The sequence below is a fragment of the Uloborus diversus genome, chromosome 6 (assembly GCF_026930045.1).
Source record: "Uloborus diversus isolate 005 chromosome 6, Udiv.v.3.1, whole genome shotgun sequence".
NCBI classification, from domain to species: Eukaryota; Metazoa; Arthropoda; class Arachnida; order Araneae; family Uloboridae; genus Uloborus; species Uloborus diversus.
The window spans coordinates 57,499,890-57,518,680 of NC_072736.1; the positions used below are offsets into that span (position 1 = coordinate 57,499,890).

Here is an 18,791-nt window from a genome sequence, read left to right on the forward strand (position 1 = left end):
AAATATTCAATATTTAATAAACTGAAGATTAATTTTGTAAAGGGATGTTAAGGCGTCATGAAAATTACAACCTGCCTCAAGGGTAATTAAATGTTTTAATTTTAAACGCATAAATGCATGCCTATATTCATACATTTTAGTGAATATCATTCGGGCTCTACATGTTACTCAAGGAGCTTGTTGATGGAGTACAATACGATGTGATAATGATGTAACAATGCTGTGTTTGTACACACAGCCATGAAACTTCAGTATTTTTCATCCTATTTGGATTACATGTATGATACTGTTTGATTTATAGAGCATAGTTTAAATATTTTTTGTGCATATATGCACATGCCTATTATCACATAACACTAGAAAGTCACCCGTCAAGGTATGACGGGTGAAAATTGCTTCTACATTTGAACGAAGCCACTGCCTGTTTTGTGATATCTTGATAGTTGAAATTTCAACCCTAACCCCAGTGGAGTAATCCTAAACTCCAGTAGATAACGTTCATAGTTGACCGTTTTTCCGTTTCTTTATTCCCCTGAAATGACAGTCTTACCAGTAAGACAGTTAAGTTACCGGATCGAGTTCAGTCTTGTCACAATAAAGCCTTTCGCTGCATGTTAAACATTACCAAAGCACATTATGAAATTATCATGCTGTGGCGCGAGTTTCATTGTTGAAACAAGCGTGTTACTCGATCATCGGCTATTATGTATATGAGGATTTTACTGCATATCATCCGGGTTCTACATATTACTCAATTAATCCAATTGCTTTACACAGGTATGGTTCCAGAACCGGCGAGCCAAATGGAAGAAGCGCAAGAAGACGACAAACGTGTTCCGCAGCCCAGGCGCCCTCCTGCCCTCTCACTCGCTGCCGCCCTTCGGATCCATGGGCGACGGATTCTGTTCCTTCGGGGCGGCCACAGACACCCGGTGGCCCATGTCTCAGATGGGTTCTCCGCCGGGGCTGCAACTCGGGCCGCCCTCACTCTCCAGGCAGCCAGCCCTGGCACAGTCCCTCTCCCAGCACAGCGCGGCCGCCGCCATGGGAGCCATGAATCAAGTGAGTTCGAGTAGCAGTTCCCATTCTAATAGTATAAGTTCGTCCAACTGAAAGTTGACTTGCCATCATTGAGTTTCTTCAAAGTGAGAAATAAAAATATTACAAACCCAATGGTGTAGGATTGTCAAAGAAAAGGTCTCCAAATAATAGGGTTATCACGATTTGAAGTTTCAATAATTGTCCGTCCAATGATAAAAGTCCATTCAACTGAAGGTTGACCTACCATCATTGATTGTTCTTCAAATGTTAGAAATAACGAGCTGATGTGTGCATCACATGACTTCCTTTTACTCCAATTTAATGTCATTTCCCCATAACTGGCAATTTTAATGTTATCCAAAAGTTTACTCTCTAAATATCACCAACAGTGGCCAAATGGAAACCAGATTTAAAATTTTTAAACAAAATCGCCAAATTTGTCGCCAAGTTGAAGACAAAACTTGGCGATCAAAAGACTGGCGCAATATATCGCCAAGTGTCCGCCAAATTATAACACCACTTGAGTTTACATCGAAATTAACAATGAGTTCCCTCCAAAAAGGGGTAAAGACCCCTTTAGAAACACCCGAATGCAACCAAAAAGAGAGGTGCACAACTATATCCCACTAGAAGTCTACGCACCGAATTTCAGCTTCCTAGGACGTTCCGTTCTTGAGTTATGTGACATACATGCATCCGCACATACATACATGCGTACATACAGACGTCACGAGAAAATTCGTTGTAATTTACTCGAGAATCGTCATTCTGGATATTTTGCGTGTTTATACGTTCTTTGGCACTTATCCAAGTTTGGTCGAGTCGAAAAAAAAACTCAATATCCATTCGGGGGTGAGTAAAATGGAAATTCAGGTCGATTTTTGAAAGAAAATTTTTTTGCGAATACAATGCTTCCTTTTTTGTAAAAGAAAGTAAAAATGTGGATAAAAATATTTTAAAATACAATGGTGTGGGATTGTCAAAGAAAAGGTGTGCAAATAATAGGGTTATCGCAATTTGATGTTTCAATAATTGTGTTGTGTGTGTGGTGTGTGGCGTGTGTGTGTGTGTGTTTGTGTGTGTGTCTGTGTGTGTTTGTGTTTCCCATTTTCAAAAATATTTTTTCCGAAAGAGCATGGTCGAAAAGACGTTCAGTCACTGTTTTCATTTTCACTGCTGACGTCACAAGTGAACAAAAATCACTAGGGTTACCAGAACTAAATTTCAGGACATTTCCAAACTTCGCCAAATGAATGCTTTGTTTCACTAACAGTTCTCGTCCCAATAATAATTGCTCGCAGTGAAAAATCACCAAAAGGCGATATCTTGCCAGCAAAGACCACCATACGATCCGATTCAAGATGGTTGTCTTCACTTGTGACGTCACACAATGAAGCATCTTGTTTCAGAAATCTGACATTTTAAAAAAATAATTGAAAATGAAATGTTGGGAAGATAGAAGTATTTTCTGGCTTAATTATATTATTATTATTGCTTATTCCATCAATTTCAGTGGCTAAAAGTAGTACTTTTAAGTAGAACTTTTACTGAAGAAAACACCTCCATTGAGTGATTCTGCATATATTCTGTAGGTATCTTCAAGTTAAAGAAGAAACTATGCAAAAACATGCAAAATCTCTGCAGATTTCTTGCAGAGTTTTGGAAAAGCATCACATAATAATTTCCTGCGAAGGTTTCGAGTTTGAGCCGAATAAGCGTTATTTGTGGATTGGAACTATCCCTCTAATTTTAAAAGTCTGCTGAAAATTTGCAGATTCCTGTAAAATTGAAAGATGCGGTTGAAAATCCGCAAAATTATTTAATCATTAACACTTCAAACCGTGACAACCCTATGATTTGCACTTTTGCCTAGACAAACCTATACCATCATGTTTGTAACATTCTTACCTACATTTTTATTTATCTTACTTATGAGGAAACTCGATGAGGGTAGATCAACTTAAGTCGGACCTTAGACCATCCACATTACCTCTTATTAACCCTCGACGGTGCGCGTTGAGCATTTTTCGTGAGGGCTATTATTTTACTTAAGTTTCGCGCATGCGCCTGTTTCAGCTGGATAGAATGTAATTGAGGAAACAATGAAATGAGGCAGTGAGAAGCAAAGGAATTTAAGTGAGCGTTTTTTTCCAGTTTAGAATAAAATGCGTTTTAAGATCAGGTCCTAGATAGGCTTTCAATGATTTTTTTTTCCAAATCCTGCTATATATCAGCACCTACCAGAGCTACTAGTACTATCTCCTTTCCCATATAGTAGAAGAAAAATTCTCCTACCGTTTCTATAGGTTATCACCAAATTTTTAATTTTGGCACTTACATTCATTTGCTTCTAACTGCTTCAACTATCAAAATAAATTAAATCATTGATTTATAGTGATTGAGAGAGTTGCAAGGAGTAAACTATCAAAATTAATTGAAACTAGTTGATTTGTACAAAGATTTCGAGCTGGAAATTCTTAGCCATGCTGTTAAAATGCCATGGGAAAACAACAACATAAATATTAACAAATTGGTTGGTTTTAAAAGTGAAGAAACTTCCCACTATATTAATTTTGATCGCTAAACCGACTGAGTTATCTGGCACTCTCTTTTATCAATGCAAGCGAACGTTTGCATTATTACTGAACACTACGATGCGAGTTTTTCAGTCGTTATTATTTAATCCCCTAACTGTTTATTCGATATACCAATTTTTGTGATATAAACCTAAAATATTTACCTCTGTAAAATAAAATTCCTAGCTCGGCTAAATCCTGAGAAAAATTATAAATATGCTCCAATCGAGTTGAAAAAGTTTTGGCCAACGTGTGAAAGAATTTCTGATTTTTTTAATATGAAGAGGTTCACGAAGTATGTCAAAAAGTTTGGTTATATTATCTGACTATTATGATGCTCTTGTATTCAATATTTTGCTATTTGAAGATAAAGCAGGCTTAATTCTTTTGAAGAAATTCTTATTTCAAACATGTGAAACACATGCAGTTAAAACAATGGTCACAACAATCCCATTTTTTTCAACATTGTTTTAATTCGTTTTAGATGTTCAATATTATAATTATACTAGCTGTGTTGCACGGTCTAGAAGATAAAAGTTGTGTCAGGAGACACATGTTCAACAGTCAGGTTTAAATCTACGTACTATATAAGTAAATCAAATATATACTTATATGTGTGTGTGTATGTTCCCCATACAAATCCACAGTTTGCGTCGGATCTCGACCAAATTTGGCAGGGAGGTACTTGGACACCCGAGAAGGAACGTAGGGGGGGGGGGGGGTGAACGCCGAAAAAAAAAAACGAACCGTTCGAATTTTAGTTTTAGGACCCGAAAATGGCATTAAATGGCTCTTTCTATCCGAAATAATTATCCGAGTTCTTTGATTTGGGTCCCATTCGAAAACCAGCAAAAAACACCCATAGAGATCATTCATTTCCTTCAAATTTCAAAAAAAAAGGCTGTAAAATCACCGGCTGTGAATAAAATTTAATGCTAAGTAAAATTTTGTTTTTGTTTTGAGGTAAAAGTTTCCCCTTTTGATTATTATTTAGCGATTTATCTTCTTTCCTTTTTTTAAGGATTTTAGTTGTATTTATGGAGGGTTGCATTTAATTTATTTCGGGAACTTATGATTTGCTGTTTTCTTTCTTTGAGAATGATTATTTTGACGAGAAATTTTGTAGTATTTTTTTTTCTCTAATTAAAGCCTGATTGTTGAACATGCGACACTTGACAAAACTTTTATTTTCGAGGTAGACCGTGCAAAGCCGCGCAATGCCGGGCAGTTAACTACTATATAAAAAAAGTAAAATTCCCTGTCACCGGGTATAAAAGAGCAATTTTTAAGACTCAAAATTTAAGTTTAGATCTCTTCAAATTTTTTAAAAAATTACAAAAATTCAGTCGGGGGTTTTCGTCTTCACAAGTGGGGGGATGGGCGAAAACCCCCATGTGTGAATTCCTGAGCATTAAAGGACCTTTGTGCCAAAGTTGGCAAAGAGCCGACGTAAACTGTGGATTAGTATAAGGAACCCATATCAGTTTATATACATATATATATATAGTTAATTTCGCAATTATTTTAAAGATTTGGGAAAAACGAGATGAGTCTGCCTGGTTTGTAAAAGTTGTTGCGTTTTCCAATAAAAGGTTTTTTTTTTAACGTAAAAAAAAATCAATGTAGAATTACAAAATTTAATTTTAGAAGAATTGTTACACTGAAAAAAAAAAAAAAAAGGCAAACCTGCTCAAAAATCATTGAAAATATACCAAACACGGTTTTTGTGTAGAGTTAATATGATTTCATAAACTTATTGAATACTCAGACTTGTAGTAACCGCTATCTTCTTTTTGGTTTCAATTTCGTATATTTTAAGAAACTTTCGATACGTATCCTACTTGGTTTATCTGTTATTTCCGAGTTAAAGATTTATGCCATATTTCTGAGAAATATTTATAAAAGTGAGGAATTGAAACTAGCTATTAATATATGTTTGCACGTATTTCGTACTTTGGCGGAAACTGCTGTAACGAAATCTGCTACAAATGTGCCTGATAATGTATTTCTTGCATTAAATGTTTAGTGTGTGTATTATGTTTTTAAGTAGAGTAGATCGGGGCACATTTACGAGGATTATTTTCAATGAATTTTCTAATTTTTATGTTTGAACTTAGGACAGTTTAGACATTGTGGTTTTATAAAGTAGTTCAAGAAGTCAAAATTTGTTTATTCAGTTTTTGCTCAGCTTGTGTTTTTAACCGAAAAAAAAAAGTTTTCTGAGTTCAAGTCGGTTGCCGGTTGCGTAAACTTGCCCCGATCACGGGGCAAGTTTACGCATCGAGTGAGGAACGTTTACGCATAATAAAAATGATACCAAGGAGTAAGTGATATAGATATTCAACCAAATTTAAACGTTTTATTTCTCTAAAAACACTTTGAAAATAAGAAAATTACAAATAATTAATTAGAGAATATTTTACAGGCTAAACTAAAATCACAGGGCTTATTGCTAATTAAAAACAAACTATTTAGTCCCCTTCTTCATCACTGTTGGATTTTACTAACAAAAATAAAGTATTTCTTTTCGCCTGTCGCAGGTTTTGGTTTCATACTATTTGGTTTGATGTCTTCTGTTTCTGCTTCAATAGAAACTTGTAAATTTTAAAGTAATTAATCATTTTCTTTCTGCCCATTTTGTTATTTTCTTTGTAGCATCTAACTGCTCTTGTCTGAGGGCTTCTTTATTTGGAGTATCAGTTAGGAAAAAAAAAGGATTCTCACAATCCTTTCTTGGTTCCTAAGCTTTGGTCCTACTTTATCAAATGGTCTCAGTTGGGGTAGTCCATATGTGACGACGTGGAGGGCCTAGTGGGAGAAATACTTAGATTTTCAGACAAGCCTTTCCATTATTTTGACATCTAACGTGGTTCTATTAGTGTTTTGAGCGCAATACCTTATCATCTTTAAAATAAAGAAAATGTATTACAGGCTGAATAGTGTATAAACTTAAAGCTGAATAGGCATGAAGACAACACTATATGATTGTAAGCTATAAGATACGAATCTGCTACTTAATAAAAAATGAATGGTGATTTTCAAACCAAAATAACCTGAAAACACTAAAGGTTTGAGACAGTACTGAGCTAAAAACGCGTCCGGGGCCCGTTTAGAAGTAAGACAGAGTAGTAAGACATAGTAAGATCGTGAGTAAATGTGCCCCGATGAAAATACGTAAACGTGCCCCGTCGGCAAGTTTGGATTAATTTTTAACGTGCAACAAAATTTAATAACTTTTCTGTCCATACAAATATAATTTTAAAAAAAAAAGGATAAAATTCTGCTATTTTTTATATATTTATTTGTTTTTAACAAAGTATTATTTATTCACAATAAGCTTCAAAACGTTCAACACAAAATGTACTCGGCTCGGTAGAAAACAGATTTTTTTATCCGCATGCTAAACCGAAGCTCGACTGATGCTTAAAAATTTATGAGAATATTTGCCAGGGAGTAGCATCAATCTGGTATGACTGTTGGCTCTCCGTTTATAACTCGTTTTGAAAAACGAGCACTACGCAAACATACCCAATGCGTAAACGTGCCCCAGTCTACCCTATCATTAAAAAATACATATATATTTAATATAATCGCACCCTGACAAGGAAAGTGACACAACTCAAAATAGAACAATGGAGAAAACAAGGTTTTACACAATAGTAGTTCAAAGCGATTTCATCTTAAATACTAAAATACGAGCAAAACAATTTATAATGTGATTTTTACTGGTTATTTTTTGTTGTCTAAATTCATATTGCATGCTTAAAATTCGGAAATTTTCTTCAAAATTATGAACTTTTAATGGTGTCTCACTATTAATTAGATCATTTTTACGCCACTGGCACCAATTATGTCTGCTAACTTTGCGAGTTTTGTGGCAAGAAACAGCATGAAATTTATATAGCTAGCACAATAGCTAGTACGTATTTTCCATATTTTGAGTGAAGTTGCTTTCCTTGCCGGAGTGCGATATGTATAATTTATTAATGTTTTTAAACAACTTTCAATAGTGCAACATATTGTATTAAAAGTTATCTTTCCTTTAGTTATATTTAGTATAGGATATTTAAGCAATCAATAAACATTTACTGGCATTTATCTGTATAATTTTTGGCGTGTAATAATGTAAATCTTTTAAATTTTCGTTAGCAGCATTTGCTAAGGGAGTAATAATAAAAGTTTTACACGCTTTTCTTAATCTGCGAACAGGTTAGGGTTGAAAACAAAAACTGTTAAATATTTTCATTTTTTTCATAAGATGAATCAGTTCATTAAATGAGCTTCTTTAAAGTCTCTTAAGATGCAAGTCTACTTTTTGAAAATTTCAACTTAATGCTGTTTAGGGCTTTTGAATATGGGGAACACAAGAATTTTGGTCAATGAAACTATACTGGTATTTAAGTTTAAAAAAATCTCTATGACTTAAATACTGTGCTGAATTGAAAATTTTTGCCCCAATAGGCTCAAATACGGAAATAATAAAAAGATTCTTAAATTAGCAAATAGTCGAACTTTACGGGCAATTTAATAATAAGCAATATCAACACACAGCCAAGACATTATTTAAAGAACTCTCAAAGTGAAAAACTAAATTTCCCCTGTTTTTGTTTGAGGAGTTCTTAATCTTCAATCAATCCTACACTCCAACTATATGGCGTCAGATCAATATATTATAGTCGCCCGTCAAAGTATGTGACGGGTGAAAATTGCTTCTACTCTTCTATATTTGAACGAAGCAATTGCATGTTTGGTGATATTTTGATAGTTGAAATTGTAACCCTAACTCCAGTGGATTCATCCTAAACTTCAGTAGATAGCGTTCGTTGTTGACCATTTTTTCTTTTCTTCATTCGCCTAAAATGACACAGTCTTACCAGTAAAACTGCTAAGTGACCGGATTGAGTTTAGTCTTGTCACAATAAAGCCTTTCCTTGCATGTTAAACATTACCGAGACATATTATCAAATTATCATGCCGTGGCGCGAGTTTTATTGCTGAAATATGCGTGTTTCTCGATCATCAGCTATTTTTTATATGAGGATAGTTAGAATACACTCAGACATCCCGGTACTTAATCATAAGTTTAATACGATTCAGTAAAAACAAAATGTATTAATTACAATATTTCTTTCGATGGAAGAGAAAGGAATTTTGATATATTGCAGTCCAAATTCGATAATGTTTATGTGAAATGTTACGGATGAAAATTTTTCTCTTCAATAAATGTTTCTTCAAAAATACCTGTTCTAATTTTTAATATTTATGTTCAGAGTGTGACATAAAATGCAAAATTTTGGAGCGACAAAAGACAAAGAGGTCAACAAACCTTTCTTTTGAAATCTGAAATGATAAAATAAAAAAAAATAATAATACAAAACTCCAATAAAATGTTTATTGTTCCGCTTAGAATGCTTTAAGAGACGTAGATAAAATATAGCTCAAGGGGTTGGGGGGGAGAGAAAAAAAATACATAAATGAGTGAAAAGTTTAAAATTTTAGAAATGTAAATATTACTTAAAATATTTAACTTTTTGCGAGTTTGAAGACAAGCAAAAATAAAATAAAAAATTATATTGGTAACGGAATTTTTCTCACGTTCTGTAAGAACTAGTCGCGAGTCATTTTCGTCGCCTGGGAATTTTCGGACCTAAATAACGTTAAACAAGTAATCGCAAACTTTTCAAGACACTATTTCTGTCAAGGTCAAAGCTCTACTACATTGTCTCAAAAGCTATTTCCTTTAACGCTTTTTTCCATAGTAGAGTACTCCTTTGAGATGTAGGATGCTTCAGCATCAGCTTTGTAGAGTAATAAATAATTTCTTACTTTCTGTCTCTTTTTTTTAGTTAAAAATTGAACATGATGAATGTAATTTTCAAAGCCTCCAGCCCCGAATTTTTCAAAAATCAAAAAAGGAAATTTAGAAATAACACCCTTTATGAACCACACTTAGCTTATTTTCGTTTTAGACTTTGAAATTTTGTCCCTTCCTTCACGTTAAGGAATAATATTCTGTTCCCTTTTCAACCCAAAGCAACAAATTAAAATCATTATGTTTTTTCCTGGAATTAGAGACTAAAATTACAACTTTCCTTAACCACTTTAATTGTCATCTTCGTTCAATATTAGGTAGTATACCTTTCATTCACGGACAATAATGATAATTATAATTAAATAAGTTTAATTTTTACACATTGTAAGATTGAATTAAATATTAAGCATAATAAAAGATTTAAACGTCAGAAAAAAATAAAACATGAAATATACTCTAAAAGTATGATAAACTGAAGGGGGAAAATGAGAATGGTGGACGGTTTTGTAATATTTTGTAGTTTCAAGTTTCAGTTACGCTCAATGAGAAATAGGAAATTTAGTTTTTCTTCGCTTGGGTATAAATTAAGACTTTATTTTTTATTTTAATTTTCAATTTTTTTAAATATTTGATTTAAATCTGGTTTGGGAATGATAGTTTTTATGTTTACATCAGATACAACATTCTTTTTCATAGTACAACGTTTCCTTTCTTCATGAAAATAATTATAATAATTAGCAACTTCGGCTTTTTTTAAACATTATTCCCACGTGCTCCTACTCTAACTTTGCTTTCCATCGAACCTTTGTGAATTCCCCATCGTCCACCAGAGGGTGATATCGCTCCCATTAAATTCCTACCGTTTCATCCAGAGGGCGATATCACCTTCTTTAAACTCTCAGCCGTCCACCAGAGGGCGGTACTGCTCTTCTTCATCCCCCAACAGCCCACGAGGGAAAATATCGCCCCTGTGTATCCTCAAATGCCCACCAGACGACGATACTACCCCATTTGAGAATCAATGTTCTAAAGTGTTAACGCCACAAGTAAACCTTAAGACATTATTAAAATGCTTTTGGGCTTGTCTGCCCCCTGTCTCTAAATCTTTGTAAATGCTGAAAATATATCGTTGCAGACTCCTAATTACATTTCCAACTACAACAACTTCGGCAGTGGCAATGGTCCCACTGGGGGCATGTGGAGCGATGCCAGGTGGCACGATGGAGCTTTCTAAACAGAACCAGAAGAAAGCAAGACCTTAATCAGAAGGTACAATATTATTGAGAATAATAAATCCCACCCAAATTACCCTTTCCCTTTCCGATTGAAACATTTTATAATACATTTAAAAGCATTTGTTTCCCAAAAAATTATGATACCAATATTTTAGTGATGAAAATGTTTCCGGAGTCAAATTATTTATCAACAAATTGATCTTTTGAAGAAGCTAAAAACTCAGATATGGCAGTAATCTTCAAATGGTACAGAAAGTGTCAAAATTGTATCTCAAATACAGGTGAAACTTAAAATACATACTTATGTAGGGTGTGACGTTAATAGCATGGTTCGTTATTGATATCACTAACACTTTCTCTGACCAACAGTCATCCCACAGACCGATGCCATCTTTTTACTTGTAGACCAATAATGATGGATTAGTACTGATGGTAGTTAAAATTGCTGCTCTCATCCAGACGACCAGGCATTGTCTTTGGTATGGAAAGAACCAGGCCCTTTTGTGGATCTCTGGCACATCTTAAGGCCTCCTGCACACGAGACAATTAGTGGAATCAACTTTTCGGAAAATGTTGTCTGTCAACTAGTTGACAGGCGTTTTTCCTTTTCTTCTCACGAAGCAACTAAGTTAAATTAACTTTTCTTCTAATAAAAACCGAATTCAGTCGAGCAGCTCAACAACCACTGTTAAATCTGTACTCAGACAACTGTAAACAAGTTTACTCGAGGGTAGAGCAAACGCTTGATAGTGGCACCTTTAAGTGAAAGTCTGGTGACTGTCGCAAAACTTCACTGAAGATTCATCAGCAGGTTCCAGCAACTTAGAACTTCAGTCTGTTGCGACGTCATAATGCGACGTAGCAGTGATGTCTACATAATGTCACAATGCAATTGTCTCAATTAAGTCGCAGAGAAGTCACACAAAGCTTGTCACAAATGTGGTACAACGTGACTCTTGCGAAGAGCCACAGTTCTGTCACTTTGTGACTGACTATTGTGACGGGAGGCGAAGTAACTTGCTCGCAATTTGAACGTGACAAGTTGTGCTGTCAAGGGAGCAATTTCAAATCTTTTATTTGCCTCGATGACCTCAACTTAGAAAATCTCTTATTATCCTTTCTTTTTGTTCTCTTTTCGACACTTATTTGAGAGCCACATGCTATGATGTAATCATGCTTTCAAATTACTCGTTTTGTACTTAGTATGTCCATATGGTCACTTCTACTTGACGTTACACCCTACATAAGTCTTTTTGGACATTTTGCGACTGAATAAGGAAAACCATACTATGGTGTATTGCAATTTTTATGTTACTTGATGCCTACTCTATTTAAGCTGAGTTTGTCGCCTCTTCAAATAAATGCTTGTATTAGATTTACATTATAAGAATTACGAAATCTCTTAAAATTAGATTTTGCAACGATAACTTCTAATTAGTAATTAATATATATCTTAAATGAATTCTCAAACGTTCGTTTCACCAAAACTCATGCTTAAAATACAACGAAATTAAGTTAAACGCCGGAGCAGACAAAACGATATTTTAAATTCAAAAATTTAAATAAACGAAAACGGTGTTTCGCGGAGGAAAAAGAAGTTTTTTTTTTTTTTTTTTTTGTAAAGTACGTATCTTAAAACGTAGAATGCTTTTATAAACTGGTGAATTATGAAGAATACAGAAAGATAAGCGAAGGAAACGAAATCAAAAAATGTTTTTTTTTTCTTGTATAAAAAGAATTATTTAATTCTACAGAAATTAACATTGAAAAAAATAAAGTTATGTACAAACTTTTCATCATATTTTTAAAGAGATTTTCTAAGCAGATATTAGGCACTGAGAAAAGCAAAGGGATGTAAGTGCCAAAATGAAAAATTTGGAGATAACCAGTGCAAGTGGTAGGATAACTTCTCCTCTGTTTAGGAGCAAAAGCTAGTACTAATAGCTCTGGTATTTGCTGCTATACAGCATGACCCAGAAAAGGTTTTCAATGAAAGACCACCTAGGATGGGAACTACGCGTTTTACACGAAACGTTACATCCCTTTACTTCTCACGGGCTCATGCATTTCGGAATCTCTTGCGGACGGCTTCACTGCAAGCAATCTATCAGCGTAAGAAACACCTATTGACAGTGAGCAATTCTCTCAACACGTTGGATGACAACCATGTTAAAATAGCCAACTAAAAATTTTCCTAACGTTTTGACTTGGAAATTCGTCCCCAGACTGCATCAATGCTTCGAAGTATTTTTTTAAATCTGTATCCCGTAAAAGATTTAACCCTCTTAACTAATGAATCCCCCCCCCCCGCATGGAATTGTTGTGAAGTGAAAGTATTTCAAGTATTACTCAAGTATTTCACAAAAGCGTGTTAGTCCGCATTAAAAAAAATAAAATCAAAACAATTCGTAATACAGCAGTGTCATTCTAAGAATAATTGCTGAACTACTAAAAGTTCGATCGTTCGATGTGTCAACCCTTTCAGACGGAAACCAAAAATGTTTTTATTTGGTAGACAGTGTACTATGGTAAAGAGCATCTTATAGACAAAATTTCAAGTTTATAGGTGAAAAATTAAAAGAGTTATGACACATCCAATAATCCGGACAAATATTATTGAAATACATATTTCAGATTTAAAAAAAAACGATGAAACATCAAACAAACTTCAATGTAAAACATTCTGTAAACATTAATATAACATAATATAAGCATTTGACATGATTAATAAAAGATTATGCATTTTTAAAAAATAAGAAAAAAAAACCTTACTTTTGCGACGAGAATCCATGGTTGGAAAAATGAGCCAGTCCCATTTTCCCAATCCCTATTTCTTAATGTTGTCAATCCCAAAATAAAAAATTCTTGCGCAGATAATAATAAGCAGAATGTAAAGAGTTAACTACGAAAAAATCGAGAAATTTATTCAATCAATAAATGATTAGCAGCTGTTTAAAGTTCATGTCCGGTATACCGGACGCCACGTCTGAAAGAGTTAAGCTTACTTTAACAGTTAACGTGCAACTGCAGCATTGGTTGTAAATGTGGTCAAGCAACAAAGTAGGAGGGCAGACTTCAAAGTATATTCTTATGTGCGTTCCGTCGTTACAACTGCACAAAAGCATCTATCATGTTCAGTATAAAACATTACGGATTTAAAGTTGTGTCTATATCTAAACAATACGTTGCGGAAACTTTTTCAGCTATCAGTCTTTCCACCATAGTTAAAATAAGCTAAATTTAGAATTTGCGAAGCGAAATCGACTTAAGCAAGGAATTCAAAAACAAAATAAACATCAAGATTAGAAACTCGCTGTAACTTATAAGTTATTCTTTGCGTAAAAAGAGCATTGACAAATTTATTGCCTACTGAAGGAAAGAGAGACTTTTACTTCAAATGACTCCTCGATAACTGGTTACGACGTTAAGAGCACAAGCACTCTTTTTTGTTTCTTTTACTGCAGAATGGGGGTCATGTTGTTCACTAAAGCAATTAATAACGTACCTTTTTCCCTTCTTTGTGTTACTTTATCCAACTTTCAACACTAAAAAAGCAAAAAAAAAAAAAAAAAAATGGCATTATCATTGCTCAAATAGTAAATTATTTTCCCTGTACTTTAGAACAAGAACAACCAATGTCAAAAACATCATTTTTGCAAAAAAGCGTTCCCAAAGGGTTTTAATTTCTTTTAATTTAAATTTCACGCCGTAACCTTGCAAAATTTTGAATAGTTCAAGAGATTTTTGTCACGTGCTACATTAGGAATGTGCGAATAGTTTTAAACTATTTTAATTATACTTGAATTGCTCTATTATCTGTTTCAGCTCTAAATAAAAACATTGACTGTTGAAAAATCAAAGGTTATATGTCTAAGGTACATGATTAAGGACGCTGCATCACACTGGTTACTGTTGCCCCGAATAGATTACTACTTAATGCAAAGATTTCTATCATAAATTAAATTCAATCAAAATCTAATATTGGCTGCTTTTGTTCCTAGGTACAGTTTTATTTTGCACGAGTAAGCATTAATAAATATCTTAACGTTATTTTATGTTACTTCTTTAAAGTAATAAAATGTTTTATGCAAGCATTTTTTTCAAAGTTCACTTCGTAATATCAAAACGTGTTCTTATGATTTTTGTATCGATATACTTATGTTTTGAGGCAAATTATTCTACAAAGTCAATACAAGCTTATCGTAGGCGTTTTGCAATTTCACATATTACAATTCCGAGTAAATTTCAACTATTTTCATTCTTATTTTTTAAAATTATATTAATAGTCTGATGTATGAATATTATTTTAATCCTCGAAGAAAATATTACTATTTATTACAGTGTTTACGAAACTAGATTTTATTTATTATGTTATATTATTACGAAACTTGTTATACCAAAAAATTGCGAATGCACTTTATTGACAGTGTAATAACATGTACATTAGCTTCAATTATTAGCTACTTGTCAATTACAGTTTACTACAGATTAGTCCAATTTCATTCATATGCTATGAGCAATAATTAATAGTAAAAAATTGTTATTCAATTGGTCAATGCTATTTAAAATAATGTATTCATACACTATTAAGTGATTAACATATTTTCTTTGTCTTGCTTTCAATTCAAGTGGTGGCGTCATATTTAGAAATTTCATTTGGGATTTGTATGAATAAAAATCAATCAGTTAGTTTGCTTTTTATCATTATTTTTTAAATTTCAAACAAAAACCACATATTACTTACGCATATCTTAAGATAAATGTTTTTTTTTTTTTTTTTTTTTTTTGACAAATAATTAGTAGTGGCTCAAGTCATAGCATTGATTCTTAGATCAATGCAAGTCAATTTAAATATTTATATAGTATAGCCATACAATAATGGTTAAGCTAATGAAACTTTTAATGCTTTGTAAAATTATTTTTATTTATTAGTGTTGCAATTAAATTATTATTTGTATTAATGTAATTTTATTTACTACAGATTATCATTACTTTAATTAGTATTAATATTACAATTTTTATTTCGAATCACTGATGGGCAAAGAAAAATTCAATTAGGACATTAAGATATTAAAAATATTTAATTTAACTTTTAGATGCACGCGTTATGGGGGAACAGGGAATGTGTCCCGTGCTTAAACATTGATATAAGCTCTATAAGGGTGCTAACGAATTAATACTGGTGAAACATATTTTCATGGACATTAGCGTTATAGAATTCGGTGGGAACTAATTCCCCAATGGAAATAATAATGCTGTATGGTTGAATTTATGTAGGTACTACCATAATATGTAAAGGATTTATTTATCTTTCAATACCAACAATTTAATTTGTATGATTGTTTCTGGTATTATGATAAACTTTTTACGCGATTCATTAGCGCTTTATTTTAATGATTATTAGTATGCATAAAAAATCTGAAAAGGTAGACTGAAATTTATGTACTATGTAATATGAAATTGCATATACGATATATAATTTCATATATATATATATATATATATATATATATATATATATATATATATATATATATATATATATGAAATTTATGTAGTTATTACTAACTTTTAGAATACGGAGTAATCAAGGATAGGGCATATAAATTCAAGAAGAAAAAAGGAAGTTTGAAAAAAAAAAAGCATAATAAAAGATTTTAAAACCCGGCCGTTACAATTAATCTTATGTTCTCGATTCTTTGCAATTTCCTTGAGCGATAAAGATTTCTTCCTGCTCTCTCTCTCCTTTGAGGTTATGAACCTTTTTCAAAGCAAATATACAGAAAATAGGTAACTTCGGAGTAATGAGAAAGATTTGTCAGATAGTGAAATGTAATTCCTTTTAAATAGAAGTAGAATGATTCTATTGCATTTTCATGCGCATTTTTTACAGAAACAAGTTATATATATCTTTTTTAATTACTACATTTTTAATGAATTCAGCTGTACATTAAGCAAAATAGAATTACTAATAACACTAATACCAATATGCTTTTTGTTACAATTTAAAATTTTATTATTTAACTTTTGCAGTTGATAAATATTTCCTTATCTTATTGTTGATTATTTTTTAAGTGCAGCAGAACCTCGTTTATCCGGAGTAACTGGAACCAAAATGAATTCAGATAGTCAAAAATCCGGATCCGGGTAGTATGAGTAGTAAGCAAAACAAATCTTTAAACAAGCAGATTTACAGCATATTGCAATTAAAAAAACACCACATATTGTAACAAAATAGCATAGAATGGAGTCGTTTCCAATATTTTAAAAGTTTTTTTCTGAAAAAACATGATTAAAAACATAGGGTTTAACCATTTTTTAAATAATTTGTTTAAGTTTAATATTTAAAAGAAAATACTTAAAGCGGTGATCTTTCATTGTTTACATTTCTTGCCGATGACATCACAAATGATGAAATGCCATTCTGTGTTGCCATTCTCGGAGCAAAATATTTAATTCGCATCTTTACTCACGTGTATTGGCAATGATATGGTTGATAGCAAGCGTAGAGTGCAATTTTAATTCGCTTCTTGATTATCATAACGTGGAAACGCGATACAAAGATGCGCCAAAAAACATCATTTGTGACGTCATCTTGACCATACTTTGTTTGAAAAATCGGACATTTTAAAAAAATAATTAAAGAATAACTGTTGGGAAAATGAAAGAATTTTCTGGGTCCATGTTTATTTTTGTTTTTTGTTTTTTTTGCTTATTCTATCAATTTCACTGACTAAAAGTACTACTTTTGACTGAAGGAAACAACCCTATTTTTTGCTATAAAATATTTCTTAATGGTCATTTCTTAACAAATAATTAGTTAACTGTCTTTAATTCCAAACACGTGTGAAAGAAGTATGGTTACGCAAACGTTTGATCCCGAAGGGATCGTGATCTTTTAATGTGTGCATCTCTATAATAAATAAAAACCCCATCCACTAACAATGTCCATTCTTCCTCCTTCCAGTACATGGCTGTGCAGGCGTCGACCCAGCTGGCCCCCAACTCGCTGCCCTCCATCACGACGAGCTCCTGCTCCCCGATGTACCAGTCCCCGATGTACGGCGGCCTCAACTCCCTGGGCCCCGCCGCCACGGCGGCTCCTGCGCCGGGGCTCGCGCCCGTTTCCGCCGGCGGAATGCCGCCGCCGTCCGGCGCGACTCCGCCCGGCTCTGGCGGCTCTGCCTCGCCGCCGCAGCTCGCCTGCGCCATGGGCGGCGAGAGCGGCGACATGTGGCGCGGAACCAGCATCGCCTCGCTGCGGCGGAAGGCGCTCGAGCACACCGCCTCCATGGCCGTCTTCAGGTGAAGACTGTGACGCTTTTCGTACCGTCTTCGGATGCAGTTTCTTTTCTCAGGGATGCGCTCTTGACGGATGCTTAACACGAACAAACGGATGACGATAAAGTTGTAGCAGCCATTTGAGTTGAAGAAGAAGTCAATGGGTGCAAAATGTGTCCGAAAGCCCAAACTAAGTTCGGGGGATATTTTTGCACCTTTGGGGAAATTTTCAAAACACGAAAGACCTTTATTTAAATTTTTATCTTATACAGGAACAATTCCCTTGAGTTTTTAACAGACAAAGAACTAAAAAAAAAATTAAAATCAATTTTACAACAAGTTGTCTTTTAATTGTTGCAGATGGTGATTTATGTCGAAAATGTGACAATAATACTTATTAGCGTAATTCACCGTTGTTAAACTTGACGAAGCATAGAAATTGATTTTTTTCATGGTGTTTTTCATGTATTGTTTGAGAATATACGCATTTTATTCTACGTAAGCAAGTCATATAGAAATAATTTGTGGTAACTAATTAAAAGGGAAAAGAGATTTTGCATTTATTTAATCAAAATGCTGTTTATTTCAATCGATCGGTAAAAAACTAGGGCTAGATCAAAATTGTCTTAAATGCCGACTTTAGCAAGCAAACAGTCAGTTTATAATGAGCTTTGTTAAATGCTAGATGCTAGTTTAAAATACAGCCTTTTACAGCAACTTCATTAATGACTAAAAATCCAAATGCTATATTAGTGTCGTCGACCTATTCAGATATTCTTTTAAAAAGATAACTGCTTAAACAAATATAACCTAAACACATACTTAAGAGGAGAAATTTTTTTTTTA

At 33.5% G+C, this 18,791-nt stretch overlaps 1 protein-coding gene across 1 annotated transcript in view; it reads left to right on the top strand.

The window, feature by feature from the left end:
- LOC129224768 (homeobox protein orthopedia-like) overlaps positions 1-17,973 on the top strand; it is a 130,745-nt gene extending 112,772 nt beyond the window's left edge. Inside the window, exons 3-4 of the mRNA XM_054859316.1 lie at positions 778-1,062; positions 17,632-17,973. Of these exons, the coding sequence (XP_054715291.1) occupies positions 778-1,062; positions 17,632-17,973 (627 nt within the window). The remainder of the gene's footprint in view (positions 1-777; positions 1,063-17,631) is intronic.
- The last annotated feature ends 818 nt before the right edge of the window (positions 17,974-18,791 follow it).